Source organism: Triticum urartu, chromosome 5A, assembly GCF_056163025.1.
Source record: "Triticum urartu cultivar PI428250 chromosome 5A, HENAU_Tu73, whole genome shotgun sequence".
NCBI lineage: Eukaryota > Viridiplantae > Streptophyta > Magnoliopsida > Poales > Poaceae > Triticum > Triticum urartu.
This window is the reverse complement of record NC_141877.1, coordinates 456580499-456600995: the sequence shown is the minus strand read 5'-3', so window position 1 is coordinate 456600995 and position 20497 is coordinate 456580499. Positions and strand designations below refer to the sequence as shown.

General features: G+C 44.2%; 3 protein-coding genes across 4 annotated transcripts; 2 read left to right on the top strand and 1 right to left on the bottom strand.

The window, feature by feature from the left end:
* The first annotated feature begins 1556 nt into the window (after positions 1–1556).
* Positions 1557–7448, top strand: LOC125509661 (cellulose synthase-like protein E6). The gene is made up of 7 exons (XM_048674676.2): positions 1557–1951; positions 3829–4147; positions 4305–4445; positions 4553–4684; positions 5853–6065; positions 6158–6730; positions 6819–7448. The coding sequence occupies exons 1-7, from the start codon at positions 1692–1694 to the stop codon at positions 7365–7367; spliced, it is 2187 nt and encodes a 728-aa protein (XP_048530633.1). The 5' UTR covers positions 1557–1691; the 3' UTR covers positions 7368–7448.
* Positions 7449–9370: 1922 nt separating this feature from the next.
* Positions 9371–20477, top strand: LOC125509660 (cellulose synthase-like protein E6). 2 transcript variants are annotated; one of them, XM_048674674.2, is made up of 7 exons: positions 9372–9749; positions 17311–17629; positions 17802–17942; positions 18132–18263; positions 18888–19100; positions 19208–19780; positions 19865–20477. In XM_048674674.2, the coding sequence occupies exons 1-7, from the start codon at positions 9487–9489 to the stop codon at positions 20408–20410; spliced, it is 2187 nt and encodes a 728-aa protein (XP_048530631.2). In that variant the 5' UTR covers positions 9372–9486; the 3' UTR covers positions 20411–20477. The 2 variants fall into 2 exon arrangements, with proteins under 2 accessions (XP_048530632.2, XP_048530631.2); XM_048674675.2 differs by lacking the exon at positions 18132–18263 and having other exon boundaries at positions 9371–9749.
* Positions 9759–15083, bottom strand: LOC125509662 (uncharacterized). The gene is made up of 4 exons (XM_087526402.1): positions 13401–15083; positions 13015–13340; positions 12070–12918; positions 9759–11980 (listed from the first exon to the last, which is right to left on the bottom strand). The coding sequence occupies exons 1-3, from the start codon at positions 14964–14966 to the stop codon at positions 12327–12329; spliced, it is 2484 nt and encodes an 827-aa protein (XP_087382528.1). The 5' UTR covers positions 14967–15083; the 3' UTR covers positions 9759–11980; positions 12070–12326.
* Positions 20478–20497: the final 20 nt, after the last annotated feature.

Sequence of the window (20497 nt, the reverse complement as noted above, 5' to 3'; positions counted from 1 at the left end):
GCTCGACGGAGACGGGCACGGCGCCACAGCGTCGTAGACTTGAACCACTGGAGTAGGAGACGAGGTTCTGACTTCGTCCTCGCGAGAAGCAATTTCGTTTCTTTTGTTCGCCCGATTATATATCCTAACAGCTATACGATCACTGCTCTACCTGCTAGCTACAGTCGGCGAACGTGGTGCATGAAGCATCTCTTCTCTCGAGGGCGACAAGCAAGCAATTTCATAAAAATGTTGCGTAGTACTCCAAGGCCCCCGGCTGCTAACTGCGGACATACATACAGTAGTAGTAGTATTATTACGGTTGTAATGGGGAGTATCATATACTAGTATCATGCATATGATACTAGTGTATGATACTACCTCCCTAATGCATAGTATTATATATCAGTATCATGTAGTACTTTATTTATTATCATGCATGACACAAAGTAGCATAGTATTTATTATGATACGGCATCATTATATGATACTCCACCATCTCTTTCTTCATTTAATGCTATGACACATCATCAAAATTGCTTAGTTGGCATGCATGATACTAGCTATGATACTAGCATTACAACCAGCCTTATATGAGTACAATACAAGTCGCTAACCAAGCACGCTGCAAAGTACTCCTCCGTCACTACACTAATGCCAAAAAAACAGAACGGAGGTAGTACCTTCATAATGGACAGTAATATATAGATGGTAACATGTCAGCCTTCATTAATTGAAACATGGACTCATTTTACCTCGAGGTGTGTTATGTTATAGTAATATATTTATGTTACCACAAGTATCTTTTCCTCATTAACTTCATGAAACATAAACAAATTTGTCTTGGAATATGTTAATTAGTTACTGTCTAAATTACTTCCGGTATGACTAGCCTATACAAGTCGCTAACCAGGCACGCTGCAAAGCAGTAGGAGTAGATCGGAACCCTGGCACGTACCGTTACCCACATTGTGTAATGCAATTTTGTCCAGGAACCCACCAATGATGCATCGACGCAGTCCGTATCTCCAGGAATGGACCGGCCGGGTCCCCAAGGACGACTACTTGATCACTCATCGACGCTCTTCCCGCTCTCCGTGGATTCAGCGAGCTGGCGATGATCGGTTCAAGATCATCCATGTATGCCGCGCATGAGCATGACACTGCATGCCTGCCTCTGCTGGTTCAAGGATAACCAGCCAGCCAGGCTTGTCCATCCATCCATCCTCCTCGCATCACACCGGACGCCAGATCGAGAGCACCGGAGGAGACGTACGCTGGTGGATCCAAAGGATTCATCAGTCACACGGGGACAGAGCCGTGGACTGAGAGTCGTGCACTGTGCGAGGAGACCGGCGGCATGTGCACGTACGCACGTTTTAGATGGCTGCCCAGCACAGCACAGAGCCGCCAGAGCCAACTGTGTGTCTGTGGCCATGCGCGGGTGGGTGGCCAATTAGACGCCATCTGAGAGAGAGAGAGAGAGAGAGAGAGAGAGAGAGAGAGAGAGAGAGAGAGAGAGAGAGAGAGAGAGAGAGAGAGAGAGCTGGACCGGCCCGGCTAGCCGAGCGTCACTGCTGATCGCAAGGCCTCCGGGCTCCGGCCTTCCCAGCTACCATATATGTGCGTGGCGTACGCGAGCACCTCCATCCACCATACACACACAAGCGTTCGAGACAGCTCGATCGACAGGAGAGAGTGAGCTAGCAGAGATGGAGAGGACTCGGCTGTTCGAGACGGAGACGCACGGGGGCCGGGCGGCGTACAGGCTCCACGCCGTCACGGTGGCCGCCGGGATCCTCCTGCTGCTCTACTACCGGGCGACGCGCGTGCCGGCCGCCGGCGAGGGCAGGGCGGCGTGGCTGGGCATGCTGGCGGCGGAGCTCTGGTACGCCGCCTACTGGGTGGTCACGCAGTCCGTCCGCTGGAGCCCCGTCCGCCGCCGCCCCTTCAGGGACAGGCTCGCCGCCAGGTACGCACCACGTCCGTGATCCGTCCGTGTTAGTACGACCGGCCGGCCGACCCACCAACGGCGCGCGCGCGGCCGCATGGCATGATCGAGGGAGATGCCACGCAGTTTTCTTCTTCTTTTCTTGTTTGAAACAAGAGATAGTATATCATGCAGTTGCGCGCAGGCGTACGTACGCACGTGCTCCCCTTGCTTGCTCCTACCACTACTTTGTTGCCTGATCCGTAGCCGAGGCGACACGTCGTCGTCGTCGTCCTCGTACGTAGGACTTGTGTAGTACGACCAGAGAGAGTGCCGCTCATCTTGCTTGCCTTTGCCCGGTGAAGAAGAAGAAGAGGAAACCACCACGTCCCTCCCACATGCACTTGTCCGTGCCTCTAACGGGCCGCCGGGCAGAACAGACGCGTGCTGTCGTGGCATAGTTGCACTGGCCACCAGTAGCTACACGTACGGGTGCTGTTGCCTCCTCCAGCGCTAGGAGTACACCGTGCGTCTGCGTCTGCGTTACCTACCGCGGCGTTCCGATTAATTTGTTTTGCTGGCCTCATGCACCACGCCGAGCGCGTGCACGGCCGCATGAACACCCAAAAATCTTACCAGTTTCTTTTATTTCCTTTTTTATAATCACCCAACAATCCCAGTTAGTGGCTTTAGGGCATGGGCAGATGGGCTGTGTACCAACGAGGAGAAGGTGACACCCCATCCGTTTCATGCACAACAAGATATCCCCCGCAAAAAAAACAAGATATGATTTTTTTTTTCATTCCAAAAAAGATGCCACTCATATATTATTTTCGACAACATTCCTTGTGACAAGATATATGGGAAATACATGAGCGGCCGGTTGAGACTTCTGGGAAATTGTGCTTGACAACACTGCAACGATTAATACTCTCTCCGTACCAAAATATAAGGTGTTTTTGCTGTTCAATTTGAATTGTATAAACGTCCTATATTTTGGTACAGATACAGTATTTTTTTTTGACGGGGAGATAGTATATTCTTTTAATGTCTATACAAGCCACTTTTTGGTAGCCTTTAGGCATTCCATCTTCTTCCTTTTTTGAGAACTTTAGGCATTCCATCTTAGTGGACGTTAACCATTTTTACTGCTATCTCACTAGTGGGCTGGGCTGAAACAAAGATGCAGCTGTTCGATTATGTTTGCCCCGAGAAAACAAAACAAAAAAGATCGAAAGGAAGATACGCACTTTGTCACGATTCGAATGGAACTGCGCCCATAATCTGGTTGAAAAATCGACTGAGTTTGCACCCCCAAAAAAAGTACAGTTACACGAGAATTAGCAAAGGTGATAAAATATAGCTAATGACTAATGTCACAAGGTGACACGCTATAGCATACAATTATTTCGAAAACACAGATTTCTCTTCTTATTTGATCAATACATAACAAAAAAAACTTCCAACATGCCAAAACCTTTGGTTATTTCCAAATTTCAGATTTATATGTGTCTTTGTTAGACAGGCAAAGATTGCTTTTGACACAACATTAATCTTGTGAAAATGATGGAAGCTGACGGTGATGTCTATTAAGCCTGATGTATACAACAACTCAAATGCATTTAACAAGTCGAGGGTACGACTGAGTGACCCATACCACCCACCAGGTCGAAATCAGCGCTGAACACGGTGCAGAATTTAAATTTCAGTACGGTTGGCTGGTTTGGTCCAAGCTCCGGGACTCATCAGCTGATAGGTACACGGTCCCATCATGGCAAACCAGAGCACTTTGAATCTCCTGGGTAGCAAAACCGGATTTAAAAACTAGTTAACCAGGGACCTGTTTTCATATACTTCATCATTCAAACACATATTTGTCATGCTCAGCACTAACACGGTTAATTTTTCATTTGAACAAGGCACGGAGAAAGGCTACCTTCTGTGGACATCTTTGTGTGCACTGCAGACCCCTACTCGGAGCCGCCGAGCCTCGTCGTCTCCACCATCCTATCGCTCATGGCGTACAATTACCCGCCCGAGAAATTAAGCGTGTACCTTTCTGACGACGGCGGCTCGATTCTCACTTACTATGGCATGTGGGAGGCCTCCTTGTTTGCAAAGCACTGGCTGCCATTCTGCAAGAGATATAACATTGAGCCAAGGTCACCGGCCGCTTACTTCTCACAGTCAGATGGGCATCAAGAACTGTGCACCCCAAAAGAATGGTCATTGATCAAGGTAAGCAGATAGTACAGCTTCTTTTTTGAAATATATGCATCAACTGGCTATTGAACAGGGAATGTGTTGTCACACACTGGTGATGTGATGACAAGATTATTATATATAGTGCTCAACATTTGGCATGGCAACTGATAGTATTTCATCTTTTGGGCAGGACATGTTTGACGAAATGACTGAGCGAATAGACACGGCTGTCATGTCGGGCAAAGTTCCCGAAGAAATCAAAGCAAGGCAGAAAGGATTTCATGAATGGAACCAGGAAATCACCTCAAAGAATCACCAGCCAATTGTTCAGGTAGCTGTCATGCCCTCCAGAATGGAGTAAAGGTTTCCATGATTTTGGAGTAAATAACTTGCATGGTATTTGGGAGTCTGAAGTTCTAAACTTGTTTCTTTTGTTAGATTCTGATAGATGGCAAGGATCAAAATGCAGTTGATAATGAAGGAAATGTGCTACCAACACTTGTTTACATGGCGCGTGAGAAGAGGCCTCAGCACCACCATAACTTCAAAGCTGGGGCCATGAATGCTCTGGTAATCTTACTAACCTTGCCCCGTCACGCTAAGTAGACAGTTTACTGTAAGATTATAGTTTTCATTAGTAAACTCATATTCTAATACTGATTCTTGGCGAAATACTAGCTGCACCTGCACCATATTCTAATTCATAATTCCGAAGTTCTTGATAAACTGCATTATTGGACAAGAGTAACCAAAATGTTATTCTCTGCTTTCTTCATTCAGTTTCACCTCATTGTATCACTAGTCCACAATAAAAATTTCCCAAGCATTTGGGAGAATGAAAGTTGATAAAATGCAAGAACCTCGATTCTTCAGCCTTTTGTGAAACAAATGAAGTGAATGTATGCTTAAAATATGTTGGTACAGTCTGAAATCCTCAATAGGAAAATAGTCCCTGGGCTTACTGTCACTGAATGTGTTGCAACGAGATGTGTGCCAGAATCAATAGGAAAGTTGATTGATGCCCAATCAGTCACTTGCGGTATGTCTATAAAGCTACACAGAGCACAAGGACTACATACCTCCTGTCACATGGCTCAAGTTCCTGAGGTGTGCTGGTTGTAGTATGCAACTATGCATTCATACGATTAGCACCTGCAACAAATCAATGTCTGCTGCACAGCATTGAAATCCAAGTTGCAATTGGACTATGCTTATATACACACAAATTTGAGTAGATATTGTCTACTCATCTTCTAGTGACACCAAAGACATAGAGTAAAATCCAAAATGCGCACCATATTCATGGGTGCATGCAAAACACAATGGTCAATACATGCATTCAAACGTATATCTGTTATCACAAATCATATGCATACACCCAATTTTTTTAGGAAGACAGTAGGTTTCCCTACTGTGATTTCTATAAAGTTTGGGTTTTGAATGTACAGAAGCTACAAAGAAGTTAGCTAATACCATACACCCAATGTATGCACTTGCTGATACTTAAAAGCACTTGGTGATACACTGATCCCATTCTTTTGCCCTCCACCTAACAAGAGACAGTGAGAGGCTGAGAGTAGCTTGACACCACATCAATTTAGCTTACTGGAGTGGAATTGGTGTTTAGATGACAATTTTTTTGAGGGAATTATATGACAATTTTATTCCATGAAAGGTTGTAATGCTTTTGTCCTAATGGACTTAACTAGAATGTGTCAATTTTTCTGCTGAAATGCAGATAAGGGTATCATCAGTGATAAGCAACAGCCCTATCATCATGAATGTGGACTGTGATATGTACTCCAACAACAACGATGCGGTCAGAGATGCACTGTGCTTCTTCCTTGACGAAGAAATGGGTCACAAGATTGGATTTGTGCAGTACCCTCAGAACTATAACAATCTGAGCAAGAATGATATATATGGGAACTCCCTCCAAGTCATCAATGAGGTCAGCAGTGCCAAATTGTAACTTGAATTACATTCTCATGTTCTCCATTTATATTATATTATTGGCACTAACATGGCCACTCAATCTAATAGGTGGAGATGGGTGGTATGGACAGTTTGGGTGGCCCTCTGTATATTGGCACCGGATGTTTCCACAGAAGGGAGATCCTTTGCGGCAGGAAGTTCACAAAAGACTACCAGGAAGACTGGAATGCAGGAATCAAGGACAAATTACAAGAGAGCATAGATGAGACTGAAGAGAAAGCCAAGTCTTTAGCAGCCTGCACATATGAACATGGCACACAGTGGGGAGATGAAATTGGGGTAAAATATGGTTGCGCGGTGGAGGATGTAATCACCGGATTGGCAATACATTGCAGAGGATGGGAGTCGGTCTACAACAATCCTAAAAAACCAGCGTTTATGGGTGTAGGTCCAACGACACTTGCTCAGACAATATTGCAACATAAGCGATGGAGCGAGGGTAACTTATCAATTTTCCTTTCCAAGTACAACGTGTTCTTGTTTGGGCATGGAAAAACCAAGCTACGGCATCAGATGGGCTACCATATCTATGGACTATGGGCACCCAACTCACTCGCTACGCTGTATTATGTTATCATCCCTTCACTGGCCCTCCTCAAAGGCACCCCCCTTTTCCCAGAGGTAATGATTCATGCTATGAAAAAGCCTCACCTTAGTTACATATATGTTTTGTATTAAAAAACTGATGTAATATTCATGTGTCGTTCAGATTACAAGTCCATGGATTGCACCCTTCGTATATGTCTTCTGTGTGAAGAACATGTACAGCCTATATGAGGCACTATCATCTGGAGACACGCTGAAAGGATGGTGGAATGGGCAGAGGATGTGGTTGGTCAAAAGAATAACCTCGTACCTCTTTGGAGTCCTTGACAATCTCCGGAAGTTACTTGGACTGTCAAAGATGAATTTTGTGGTTTCACCGAAGGTAAGCGATGAAGACGAGTCCAAGAGGTATGAGAAAGAGATTATGGAATTCGGGTCGTCGGATCCAGAATATGTGATCATCGGGACTATCACTTTACTCAACCTTGTTTGCCTGCTGGGAGGGCTAAGTAAAGTCATGAAAGTTGGATGGAATAATATACACTTGGATGCACTTTTCCCCCAGCTCATTCTCTGTGGGATGGTGGTGATAACCAGTATCCCATTCTATGAAGCAATGTTCCTGAGGAAGGACAAAGGCAGAATACCATTCCCAGTTACACTAGCTTCTATTGGCTTTGTGATGTTGGCTTTACTGCCAGCAATAGTTTAAGGTCCCACAAGAGGCATCAGTGTGTAATTAAGTACTCAAGTTGGTATGGTTTATGATTCTCTCGAAACACTTGCTCTGATAGTTTCATGTGCAATTGTATTTATATATATGTGGCAGAGCCCCGGGTTGGGTAGAGGCAATATGCGTAGCCCTTCGACTCAGGATTAACCATGGATCAAATTACCCCTGTGAAAATAAAAATGCCCAAACAGAAAATGTCAAGAACGCCGATGCAATCGACGACACATCTAACTCAGTCTCCTCTAGCACTAGTAAAATCCCAGTATGGGAGCAACTTGTACAGAATCAGGGCTTTAGGTGGACACATGAATACATAGGATCTAACCATCTGCACCATTGAATAAAGAATAAGCTGTCCAGATTTAGCAACGTGGCCAGGGCATGGTCATTTCGCGTAAACCCTCTATTTTGATCCACAATGCTGCACCTAACCCCTTCTCATCCCACCTGTGCCCACCTCAAATCATTTCAACCATCTCTCCCTCTCTTGTATCCTGTCATCTCTTAGATCTTGCCAACGAGAGCACTAACTAAGAGGAAACGCTTCACAATAATTAAGCAAAGTTGTACCGATGAAAATAGTCTCACAGTACAATTTTTTTCTATGTTTTCTCACCAACATATTTGTAAGAATATTAACTATGAAAGTAACTTGTCGAAGACTGTGCAGTGCCAAAAATCACCATATCTATGTGAATCGAAATATCAGAGACTTGGATAGGACCAGACCATTAGGTGGATACAGAGGATCTAGCCATTTGGACCATTGGACAAAGATCCCAATGTACAGAGCAAGGTGCCACTGGATTGTACATATCACATTCGAATCACTGAGTGTTCTCGCTATGGATTTTTGATCTTTGTCTCACTTAGTTTTGTTGAATGAGTTTAAGGTACCTGTTATATATTGCACTGTATGATCAATTTGACGTATCCGCCGACATCTGGATGGCGTCGGCCATCCAAAATTGTCTCCATAATTTCCCTCGTCCGAACATTTCAAACAAGAATTACACACGAAATTAAACCTAGTACGATATATTACATGCATATTAGATAGGATTTAACAAGTTTCATCCAAACTACTCAAAATTTAACTTAACATAACTAAACTAAAATTAGGCTAAGTAGCGCACGACCACCTCGTAGGCATGGCCTCCAAGCCCACCGGCACCACAGTTGCCGTTGGTGCCGGCGTTTGAGTCTTCATAGTCGTGCCAGTAGAGGATACAACTCCAGCCGTCGCGGCATCTGTCCATGGCCGGGGCGTCGCGCTCACGACGTAGACGCTCGGCCGCCTCTTTCACCTTGGGTCTTGTTGGCTTGGAGGCCGATCGAGCACTCGGTCTCAACCAGCCCGACAAGGAGGAGCTGCTACTTAAGATGACGCCAACGACGGGCAACCATCTTCTTGGTGGTCTTGAACTGATCGAAGGCCCAAGCTTAGCGAGGACCTAGGGCGGTGGCACGCCGGTCTTGGCGAACACCGCCAAGCGCTGCACCCGGTGCCATTCCGGGCGTGCATCCGCCTTGGTGAGGCATCTCCCGAACCCCGACGACTAGGACGATGTGCGGCGCGAGCCACCGCCGCTCAGATAGTAGTCGAGGCAGCTACACAGCTTCGGCTGGGATGACTCTTGCTTCACTAGGGCCGGGCACCATTTGGCATCGGGGCGACACGGATGACTACACGCCGAGTCTAATCTGTACACTACGGTTGCATAGAGGGGATGACGGCGCCGGACCCTGGTTTGGGGCCGGCATTGGAATTTTGAATGTCCGAACCGGTCCAACCTAAAATGTGTGTCTGCACTGGAGGCTTGATAGTGTCCGGACCGTCCGGTCGAGACGATTTGATGAGTCTGTGTTGGAAATGTCCTACGGGGCCACGGGGTGTGTGCGCGTGGAGTGGGGGCACTGCGACGGGCAATCCAGTCCACCAAACCAGTCCACCAATCCAGTCCACGCCTCCACCTGGTCGGCTGTTCAGTACAACTACAGGAGTTCCAGATCCTCCCGAACAGGGCCCTCACTACATGCGTGTGCCCCTGTCCAAAGGCAGACAAAGGACCAAGAGAGCGACAGGCGAGACTGGAAGATGGAGAGGAGCAGGAGGCTGTTCGAGACGGAGACGCACGGGGGCCGGGCGGTGTACAGGCTCCACGCCGTCACGGTGGCCGCCGGGATCCTCCTGCTGCTCTACTACCGGGCGACGCGCGTGCCGGCCGCCGGCGAGGGGAGGGCGGCGTGGCTGGGCATGCTGGCGGCGGAGCTCTGGTACGCCGCCTACTGGGCCGTCACGCAGTCCGTCCGCTGGAGCCCCCTCCGCCGCCGCCCCTTCAGGGACAGGCTCGCCGCCAGGTACGCACCACGTCCGGGGGCTGTATGCTCCGGGCTCCGGCTGTGTCACGACAAGAAACTTTGGTTGTTTCCAAAATTTCAGATTTTATATGCGTATATTTTTTATATAGACAGGCTGTTAAAAGCCAAACTAGTCCCGCGATGGCAATGGAGCTGACAGCAACGCTATTTGCTGGCCTGTACACCGCCCGGATTGTGAGTTTGTGACAATACATGCCACCACTCACCAGGTCAATAGTGTAAACAGCTAACTTGCTTTTTTGAGCATAAACGATGAGAGCGTATACAACCACAATGTGCAAATCTGGCCCTATCATACGTCCACGGACGCGTTCGGATAGTCGGGCGTGTTCGTTTTGAACCCTCATTTTATCCGTGCGTGCAATATATTTCCGAAATTGTTTGGTCTAATCTACATGATTGGTGGGGATGGAGTCGGTTTAATCCATATGATTGATGGACTGCCAAGACACACCTAGACACCCTCATATCCTCCCCGCATATGGGTCAAGTTTGAGGATTCGGTGACAGCCTGGATACATGAGTCGATTTGTGGGGTCCGATCCGGTTGGATTACATTTTTCTTCTTTCTCATGTCTGTGTCATGTCCGGGCCGTCCACTGTAGATGCTATGAACATGCCACATATTTCAATATGTTGGCTGATTTTCTTGAAGCTCTTGGACTCAGTTAGGTACACGAGACCAGTGTCACAACTCACAATAGTGAACCATATATTCAAGAAAAGAAATGTACCGGATTTAACAAAACACAGCGGGCAATTTCTAATGGGTGTTTTGCATAGGTATGAGCCCGTCGTGTTCTAGTTCTCATAATTTAGTACTCCTTTTGTAACTTAATGTAAGACCTTTCTGCAGTTTAAATTTAATTATCTTTTGGGTTATTCTTATTTCTTAATATGCTGTACTTCAACGAGATGGCCCAGAGACGGCAGCCTATGAGTTTCAGACCACACAACACTAAGTGCACTGAGAATCTGCATTAGAGCTTTAAGAGGTAATATCACTAGCAGTCATAAAACTTGCGTCAGATGTGCATTTTATTGCTAGAACTTGCAAAATACATCGTTGTGGTCGCATAACTTGCGTTTACGTGCACATACGGTCACAAATCTCGTCTGCCTTCATACGACATGCTGGCGTGGCATACCTGGCCCGCTGGCAGCCTCTGATTCCGTCCGGCGCGGCGCGCGCGCGTCTTCTTTGCAGAAAACCCCTTAGCCCGTTCAGTCAATTGATTATTTTGACCAAATTTCTGCTGTTTTATAAATCATTTTTGACAAAAATCTCAGCAACTATTTTGACCAAATTGGACAGGATATCTGCTGTTTTATAAATCCGTTTTGGCAAAAAATCGCAGCAACTCTTTTGACCAAGTTGGACAACATTTCTGCTGTTTTATTAAGCTTTTGGCCAAGATTTGTAATATAGCAGACTTGCAACAAGGATCTAGCACGGACAAATTGACCTTAAGTGAACAGGAACAGACCATAATTGAAATGACATATTTGGCACTAACATAAGTAGTTTCTTAGTCGTACGAACCAAACCAAAAGTGACATAACTGTTATCACGTCGTCTTCTAAATAAGTACTGAACTAGAGACCACAAGTTCATTCATGAACTCCATCACCAAACCAACAAGTTCATTCATGAACTTCATCAGACTTTCACCTAAAGATGCATGTAATGTAAACTATAAAGACAAAAAGTCATGCAGATCATCAGGCCAACCTTCATCATAGAGATAAGGATCCTGGCTAGCTCCTGGTGCATTTTGGCTAAAAATGACCTCCTCCTCACCCTGCATGACAAGTGGCGGTTCATGTATTGTGGATCCATCGGGTCCAAATAGCAAGTTGAAGAAATCTGGAGCAGCAGCTCTTGCTCCTCTTGGATTGCCACCTCCTCTTGCATTGGCCCCTCCTCTTGCATTGGCCCCTCCTCTTGCATTGCCACCTTCTCTTGCATTGGCCCCACTTGTTGGAGCATTGCTTCCAGTTGTTGCAACATTGCTTCCCATTGCAATATTGCCTTCCCTTGCCTGCTTTTTTCTTGGCCTTGCAACTTTCTCATTAGCAGTCTTTCTCACCCTGCCTCTTGACATGGCTGTTGTAACTCTAACCATAGGAATTGAGTCTCTGGCATTGGCAATGAAGCTAGACTCAGGTAGGGGGGCAAATTCCCTAGGTGCTGGATATGTAAACTTCTCCTGCTCACACAAGTACAATATAAAAAGGTGGGTATGTAAGCACTTAAATGGTAATTACATCTGCATAATTTTGTCACTGAATATATTACCATTTCTTGCATCTTGTAAACCATTGAGTCAGGGGTTTGTGTTGGATCGAGCTGAGGGTAGACTCTGTGTGGCATGATGTTCTGCAACAGGTGAAGCCAATGTATCAATGTTTAAGTATAGTTTGAAGATTAGAGGGGAAAATATATAAGCAAAGGATGGTACAGCAATTATGCTTGGGTCGTCATATTCTTCTTCAATTGTTGTTTCCTCAGTTGTTGTTTGATTAACATGATTGTGGTGGCCCTTCTTGTTATGGTCAGCAGCTCCACAAACAGAACAATGCATGGTCACACCATGTTTGCTCAATTTTTTCACCCCCAGTCTTGTCTTTCTTCTCTTCTGGATCTTTTTTCCTGTTCTTCTTAGGCCTGCCCATTACTTTTGTGTACAGGGGTGGCTGAACAGCAATGCCATGCATTTTTTCCCATTGCTGTGGGTCCCTCATTGGCATCATATTAAATCCATAACACTTCTTATATTCCTCAACAGTGTAGCATGAATGGACCATGCTCTCTGGCTCAATTCTCTCATGCCTAAAACATGCAATTGCATGATGGCAAGGTATGCCAGATAGTACCCACCTTTTGCATTCACAAGAAAGCATGTTCAGGTCAACAATGTATGTGTTGTTCAAAGAGAAAACCTTGAAAACACCTTGCCCATACTCTTGCACCCTGCAGTTCTTTGCCCACTCCACATACTTGTCCAATTTCTTCTGTATCTTGGGACATAATCTGCCTGTCCATTTCTCTGCCTCTCTCTGCTTACCAACAATCCTGTTTGTTAGCTTCCACATTATCTGGTCCAACATTGACTTAATTGGCATTTCCCTCGCATCCAAAATGTAACTGCAAAATAGTACCAAATATGTAAGCACACAGTTGGCATTTGATTTTTTGTTGACAAGAAAATAACAAGAGAGGAAAAAGTAACAAGAGAGTAACCTATTGAACACTTCTGACATATTGTTTAGTAATATGTCACACTTGCAAAACGGGTCAAAGAATGCTTTGATCCATGTTCTTGGCTCCAATTTCTCAACCCAGGTGTAGGCACCCAAGCTGTGTTCTTTCATTAGATCCATGTTCCTGGTGTATGCAGCTTCATTAGTGGACCTTGCTATAGACCATAGATCATTCTTGAGCTGCTCTCCCTTGTGTACTTTATGGAAATTTTGATAAATGTGCCTAACACAGTTTCTATGTTCTGAATGAGGGAAAACCTTTTTCACTGCATTTATTAATCCTTGCAAACCAGAACACATTAATCTCTGCAAAACAGCACACACTTATGTTGTTGCAATGAAGAAATTGAATGATCTAGTACTAACCTTCTGCTTGTCACTCATAATGGTGTATGGTGAGGTGTTCGTTATGTTCAGGTCATCCTTTAAGGATGCTAAGAACCACTCCCAGCTATGGGTTGACTCCACTTCACATAACCCAAATGCTACTGGAAAGATACAATCATTGGGATCGATTCCAACGACTGTTAGTAATGTTCCCTTGTATCTCGTTTTAATGTGACAACCATCCAGGAAAATGATTGGTCTACATCCCTTAAGGAATCCCCTCTTGCATGCATCATATGACCAGTACAATGTGGAAAAGTGGTCTTGTACCTTCTTTGTCTTCTCATCAAATACTTCCTTAGTGCACAAGAAGAACTGGCTTCCTGGATTGCTCCTTCTAAGCTCCTGACCATAGTCCCACAAAGTATTATATTGGTCATCATCTACTCCCCTTATTTGATTCACTGCTGCTCTCCTAGCTCTTCCCAACTTACTCCTGTGTGGAACCAAATTATATTCTGTCTCCACCTTATCTGAAAATTTCTTCAGAGGCATTTTTTCATTGTCTCTGAATTCTTCTCTGAACTTGTTAGTAAGAAAAGGAGCAGTCAGAACTCTCAGGTCCCATGCTTTTGTGCAAGTGTGATTGTCAACATACTTCTTGATCTGTATGCTACTTGACCTGTTATCTTTACCTGCCTTCAAGTACCAAGTGCAACCAGGCTTGCATACAGCCTCTAGTGATACTGAAGTATTTCGGAGCTTGTTCACTTTCACCCTATTCCTTACACTGTATGCAGTGAGAGCATGCCTCAATTCCTTCATATCTGCAAACACCAACCCAATCTTAAACACAGGTGCATTCAGATCAGTTGTTGGGTTGAAAGTACTGAATTTGTGCTTCAGCTTCTCTTTCTCTTCTTTCGACATATTTAAGTGGCTGTCCTCCAAAGCATCTTCTGGAAGTTCTTCTTCAAAGTCTGGCAATATGTTCTTCTCTCTGTGATCATCAACATCTTTGTCTACATTTGCGTCAAACAAATCATCATCACCTTCTGCAACTTCATAGTCACTCTCATAGAACTCCTCATCTGTTTCTGACCCTGCATCCTCATCATTTCCCTCTTCTTCACTATTGTTAACATCCTCAATATTCTCCTCCTCCATAGCATTCCTTGAGCTACATCCTTCTCCAAATGACATAGATCTCCTTGTTGTCCTTGACATTTTCTCTCTAGGACTCTGCTCTTTCTCTGGATAACTGACATTTTCTTTTCCATGCCTCTTTGGAGTAATAACCTTAGGTGGATCCTTCACTCCATTTGTCAGAACATCATCTTTGTTTAATGACTGCAGGGTATCACCATGGTCTACTATCAGCAGCAGGTTCTTGTGCTCTAATGTTGCACAAATCATAAGAACAATGTCGGCATCACAGGTCAAGAGCTTCAGGCCATCACTAACTGTCTTTCTTGGTTCACACCAGTAAACATCAATCTTTGAAGCTTGTCTATCATAGCCCAGCTGCAGAAGAAAGTCATCAATCCAGAGTAAGGACCAAGTGTCAGTCTGACAATTGTCAAACCAATCAACCTCATAGTCCATGTATGTTCTGTTTATGTCACTGCCACAAAAGAAACCACTATGGTGGATCTCAACACTGAACAGACCATCAAAATCTCCTGCAATGTAAAAGAGTTCATAACAAATCAGTACATCATGTTAAAATGTCAGATTCAGTTAACAAGTACATCAATCCTCCCAACAAGTTCAGAGAAAAAATTCAGTTAACAAGTACATCAGTCCTCCCAACAAGTTCAGAGAAAAAATTCAGCAAATGCCAACTTCAGTTAACTGCAGCAATGTCAAACAGCGGCAGCAAGTTCGTTTCTCGGTCAGTGCACAAATAATGTTGGCTTTTGGCTTTTGATCCTAGACCAAAACTCCCAGGAGCTAATACACGTATGATGTGCAAAGCTAGCTAGCAGGCAAGCAGCTTAATTGATTCCTGTAGTAGAGCTGGCGAGCTTGCAACTAGCGAAGCTAGCGATCGGCTGTCTCGGCGAAACCTCTCGGCAGAACAAAACTGATCGATGGATTGATAGCCAAAGGCTCTTGACGTGCCTTGCTCTTTTATTGCTTTTCTTCTGATCGGTACAAGTTACAGGGATTATACGTGCGTATATATATAGCAGCTTGGACTAGCACTCAAACCTACTCGGTTTGGACTTCTAATCCTACAACTACTACAAGTGCCCATCTGTGTCCGACTAGGACTCTAACACCACACGTCGTGGTTACTCCTACAAATAAGCTCATGCACTAGCCGTTTTATTCCTAACTGAATTTAACTGACGACTAAACTAGGCGCAGGATTACACATTGTCAGACTTCAGATAACACTGCACACATTCAGACTTTTGAAAGATTCAACTAGCAGCAGTACACATTGTCAAATATCTAATAAATAATTTCCCCCAATTAAACACTAGAACAATTTACATGGAGGCCTCTCGTTCCTCTGATCATCAATTTCTATGGATAAAGCGACCTCCTCAATAACCCCTAATTAAACCCTAGCACGATTCCGCAAGCAGGGCCCCAACAACCATCCGTACGTAATGCCTAAGTCCAGAACGGGCTACGCACGGCGCCAACGTACATCAATCAGACTTGATCGCCCTACCCCATGAACCCTAACTACGTCGGAGACGGCGAACATAACAACGAACAGATGCAGAGTCAGAAACGACAGAGGACAGTAGGACTAACCATACGGCGGCGCTGGATCGCCTCGCACCCGACGACGCGGGTCATCCATGTCCTACGACGACAGCCGCCGTGCCGCCACCGTGTTGGAAAAATCGACGGAGACAGAGGAGCGACACAGAGGAGGGAGACGAAGCGGTAAGGAGGAGTGGGAATGAACGGGTAGCATTTTTGGGGACCCTTTGGGCAAAAATAGCAGGCCTGCCTGTTCCCCCGTTGGAGGGGTTTTTCAGCTAATTACGAAACGGGCTAAGGGGTTTTCTGCAAAGAAGACGCGCGCGCGCCGCGCTGGACGGAATCAGAGGCTGCCAGCGGGCCAGGTATGCCACGCCAGCACGTCGTATGAAGGCAGACGGGATTTGTGACCGTATGTGCACGTAAACGCAAGTTATGCGACTACAACGATGTATTTTGCAAGTTTTAGCACTAAAATGCACATCCAACGCAAGTTTTGTGACTGCTAGTGATATTACCTCGAGCTTTAAAGCTACGCAGGCCAAATAACATATAACTATCTTTCTGTTAACAAATTAGACAAAAGTTTGATGCTTTTGATTTTTAAACTTAGAATGCAGCACAAGGGTTTCTATTCTATGGTACAAAGGGTTAAAGCAAATGATCAGATTGTTTAGAACTATGATTGCAAGATAAGGCATTATCAACGCCAAAGGGCTTACATTGATGATCAGAGCTCACTAACTTAGAAGGTAAATAAATAAGCTAGAGTGCTAGACTGAGCGGCCTTTTCTATAGAAAAGAAGGTAGATACTCCCTCCTTTCCGGTTTAAAGGGCTTATCTTAAGAAAAGAAAAATGGTGGTTTAAAGGACCTATATCAATATTATTATTTTTGCGGTTTAAAGGGTCCATCTCCATCATCTGTTTAGATTTAGAGACACATTTCTGCACTGAGGTTTAAGGGTGTAAGGGACCTATATCAATATTATTATTTTTGCAGTTTAAAGGGTCCATCTCCATCATCTGTTTAGATTTCGAGACACCCTTAAACGCTCAACCCATAAACCAGGGAGTGAGTACTTCAGACTCATTTCTGCCAAAACAAGATCCAAAGTAGGGACTTGTTTTGAAGGTTTAAGGGTGTCAGGTGTATGGTTCTACTGCTTTAAAACATGTACTTCCCGCACTGAGCATTAACACAGTTACTATGTCACTTGGAGAAGGTATGGAGAGAGGCTACCTTGTGTGGATATCTTCGTATGCACGGCAGATCCACACTCAGAGCCACCAAGTCTTGTCATCTCCACCGTCCTATCGCTCATGGCATACAATTACCCAGCCGAAAAAATTAGTGTGTACCTTTCGGACGACGGAGGTTCGATTCTCACTTTCTATGCTCTGTGGGAGGCCTCCTTATTTGCAAAGCACTGGATACCATTCTGCAAGAGATATAACATTGAGCCAAGGTCACCAGCCGCTTACTTCTCAGAGTCAGATGGGCATCAAGATTTGTGCAGCCCAGAGGAATGGTCACTTATCAGGGTAAGCAGATTTTCCAAACATATTTTCTTTAACACATGTAATCAAATGGCTATTGAACAGGGAACGACATGGCACACACATGTGACTAGATGAGATGCTTAATGTTAAGTGCAGCCTACCCGCAGTGCTCAGCATTTGGCATGACAACTGACTTTTTTTCATTTTTGGGCAGGAGATGTATGAAGCTATGACTGAGCGAATTGATACAGCTGTTTTGTCAGGTAAAATTTCGGAGGAAGTCAAAGCAAATGATAAAGGATTTCATGAATGGGATCAAGAAAATACCTCAAAAAATCACCAAGCAACTGTTCAGGTAGCTTTCCTGCCCTCAAAATTTGAGTAAAGGTTTGCATGATTCTGGAGTAAATAACTTGCATGCTACTCCCTCCGTCCGTAATATAAGAGTGTTTTTTACACTAATGTAGTGTCAAAAACGCTCTTATATTATGAGACGGATGGAGTATTTGGGAGTTTCAAGTTATATAATTCTTTCTTTTGCTAGATTCTGATAGAGGGCAAAGACAAAAATGCAAATGATGACGAAGGAAATGTGCTACCAACACTTGTATACATGGCACGGGAGAAGCGGCCTCAGCACCACCATAATTTCAAAGCTGGGGCAATGAATGCTCTGGTGCACTCAATAATCTTGCCACATCGTACTAAGCATACAATTTATTGTAAATTTTATAGTTTTCATTAGCCCATTTTCTTATACTGATTCTTAGCAGCATATTAGTTGAAACATATTCTAATTCATAATTTTGAAGTTTTAAGTAAACAGTAATGTTTGCAAGAGTAACCAAATTAGCAAAATGTTGTCATGCAATTTCTTGTCCTTTGAGAAAATTGTACCATGGAGTTCACACCCTAATAATTCATTTTGTGTCATTGGATTGTTTGTAGAGTTGAGGGAGTACAAAACTCTCCACTTCTTTAGTACGAGTAGCATTTTGTGAAATACGTGTAATGAATGTGAGCTTAAAATATGTTGGTTTTAGATATAAATAATAACTTGTTCCCTACCGCTAGACATTTTTTCTTGAAAGCGCACCCAATTGCACATCATTTGAGTTACAAGAATTGCCAAGATGGCGTCGTCCAACAACAAAAACAAGCAAAATAGCAAACGAAAACCAAGGCACAAAATAGAGCGCGAAATGAAAAAGAACTTATTCACAATTGTTCCATGAAAGGTTGGAATTCTATGATCATAATGATTTTTTCTAAATGTGACAAATTTTCTATTAAAATGCAGATAAGAGTGTCATCAGTGATAAGCAACAGCCCTATCATCATGAATGTGGACTGTGATATGTATTCCAACAATTGCGATACAATCAGAGATGCACTGTGCTTCTTCCTTGATGAAGAAATGGGTCACAAGATTGGATTTGTGCAATTCCCCCAGAACTATAACAATTTAACCAAGAATAATATATATGGGAACTCCCACCAAGTAACCAATCAGGTCAGCGATGTCAAACTATAACTTCAGTTGCGTTCTCATGTTCTTCATAATATGAGCAATCATTGTGCATGTATGTTCTACCACTAACATAGCTACTCAATCTAAAGGTGTTGATGGGTGGTATGGATAGTGTGGGTGGCCCTATGTATGTTGGCACTGGATGTTTCCACAGAAGGGAGATCCTTTGCGGAAGGAGGTTCACCGAAGACTACAAGGAGGACTGGGACGGAGGAATCAAAGACAAAACACAAGAGAACATAGATGAGATTGAAGAGAAAGCGAAGTCTTTAGCAGCCTCCACGTATGAACATGACACACAGTGGGGAGATGAGATTGGGATCAAATATGGTTACCCAGCAGAGGATATAATCACCGGACTGGAAATACATTGCAGAGGATGGAAGTCAGTCCACAGCAATCCTCCAAGACCAGCATTTCTGGGTGTAGCTCCAACAACACTTGCTCAGACACTACTGCAACACAAGAGATGGAGCGAAGGTAGCTTCTCAATTTTTCTTTCAAAATACTGCCCCTTCATGTTTGGGCATGGAAAAATCAAGTTACGGCATCAAATGGGCTACTCAATCTATGGATTATGGGCACCCAATTCAATCCCAACACTATATTATGTCATCATTCCTTCACTAGCTCTCCTCAAAGGCATCTCCTTGTTCCCAGAGGTAATGTTTTCATAATAGGAAAAGCCTCAATTTAGTTTCATATGCTTTCTATTAAAACTAATATGATCCTCCTGTGTCATTCAGATTACGAGTCCATGGATCACACCCTTCATATATGTCTTATGTGTGAAGAATATGTATAGCCTGTATGAGGCATTATCATGTGGAGACACATTGAAAGGATGGTGGAACGAACAAAGGATGTGGATGGTAAGAAGAATAACCTCATATCTCTATGGCTTGACTGACACTGTCCGGAAGTTACTAGGACTGTCGAAGATGACATTTGCAGTTACATCAAAGGTAAGTGAACAAAACGAATCCAAGAGATACGAGCAAGAAATCATGGAATTCGGGTCATCAGCTCCAGAATATGTGATCATTGCAACTGTCGCATTACTCAACCTTATTTGTCTGGTCGGAGGGCTTAGTCAAATTCTGACAGGTGGCCGGAATATACTCTTGAATGTATTTTCCCCCCAGCTCATTCTGTGTGGAATGCTAGTGATCACCAATATCCCATTCTATGAAGCAATGTTCGTGAGGAAGGACAAAGGCAGAATACCGTTCTCAGTTACATTAGCTTCTATTGGCTTTGGGATGTTGGCTCTGCTCGTACCAATAGTGTAAGGTCCTACAAGAGGCATTGATGTCCAACAAAGTTATATTTATAGAATTATGGTTCTCTTGAAGTACACTTCATCTGATAAATTTCTA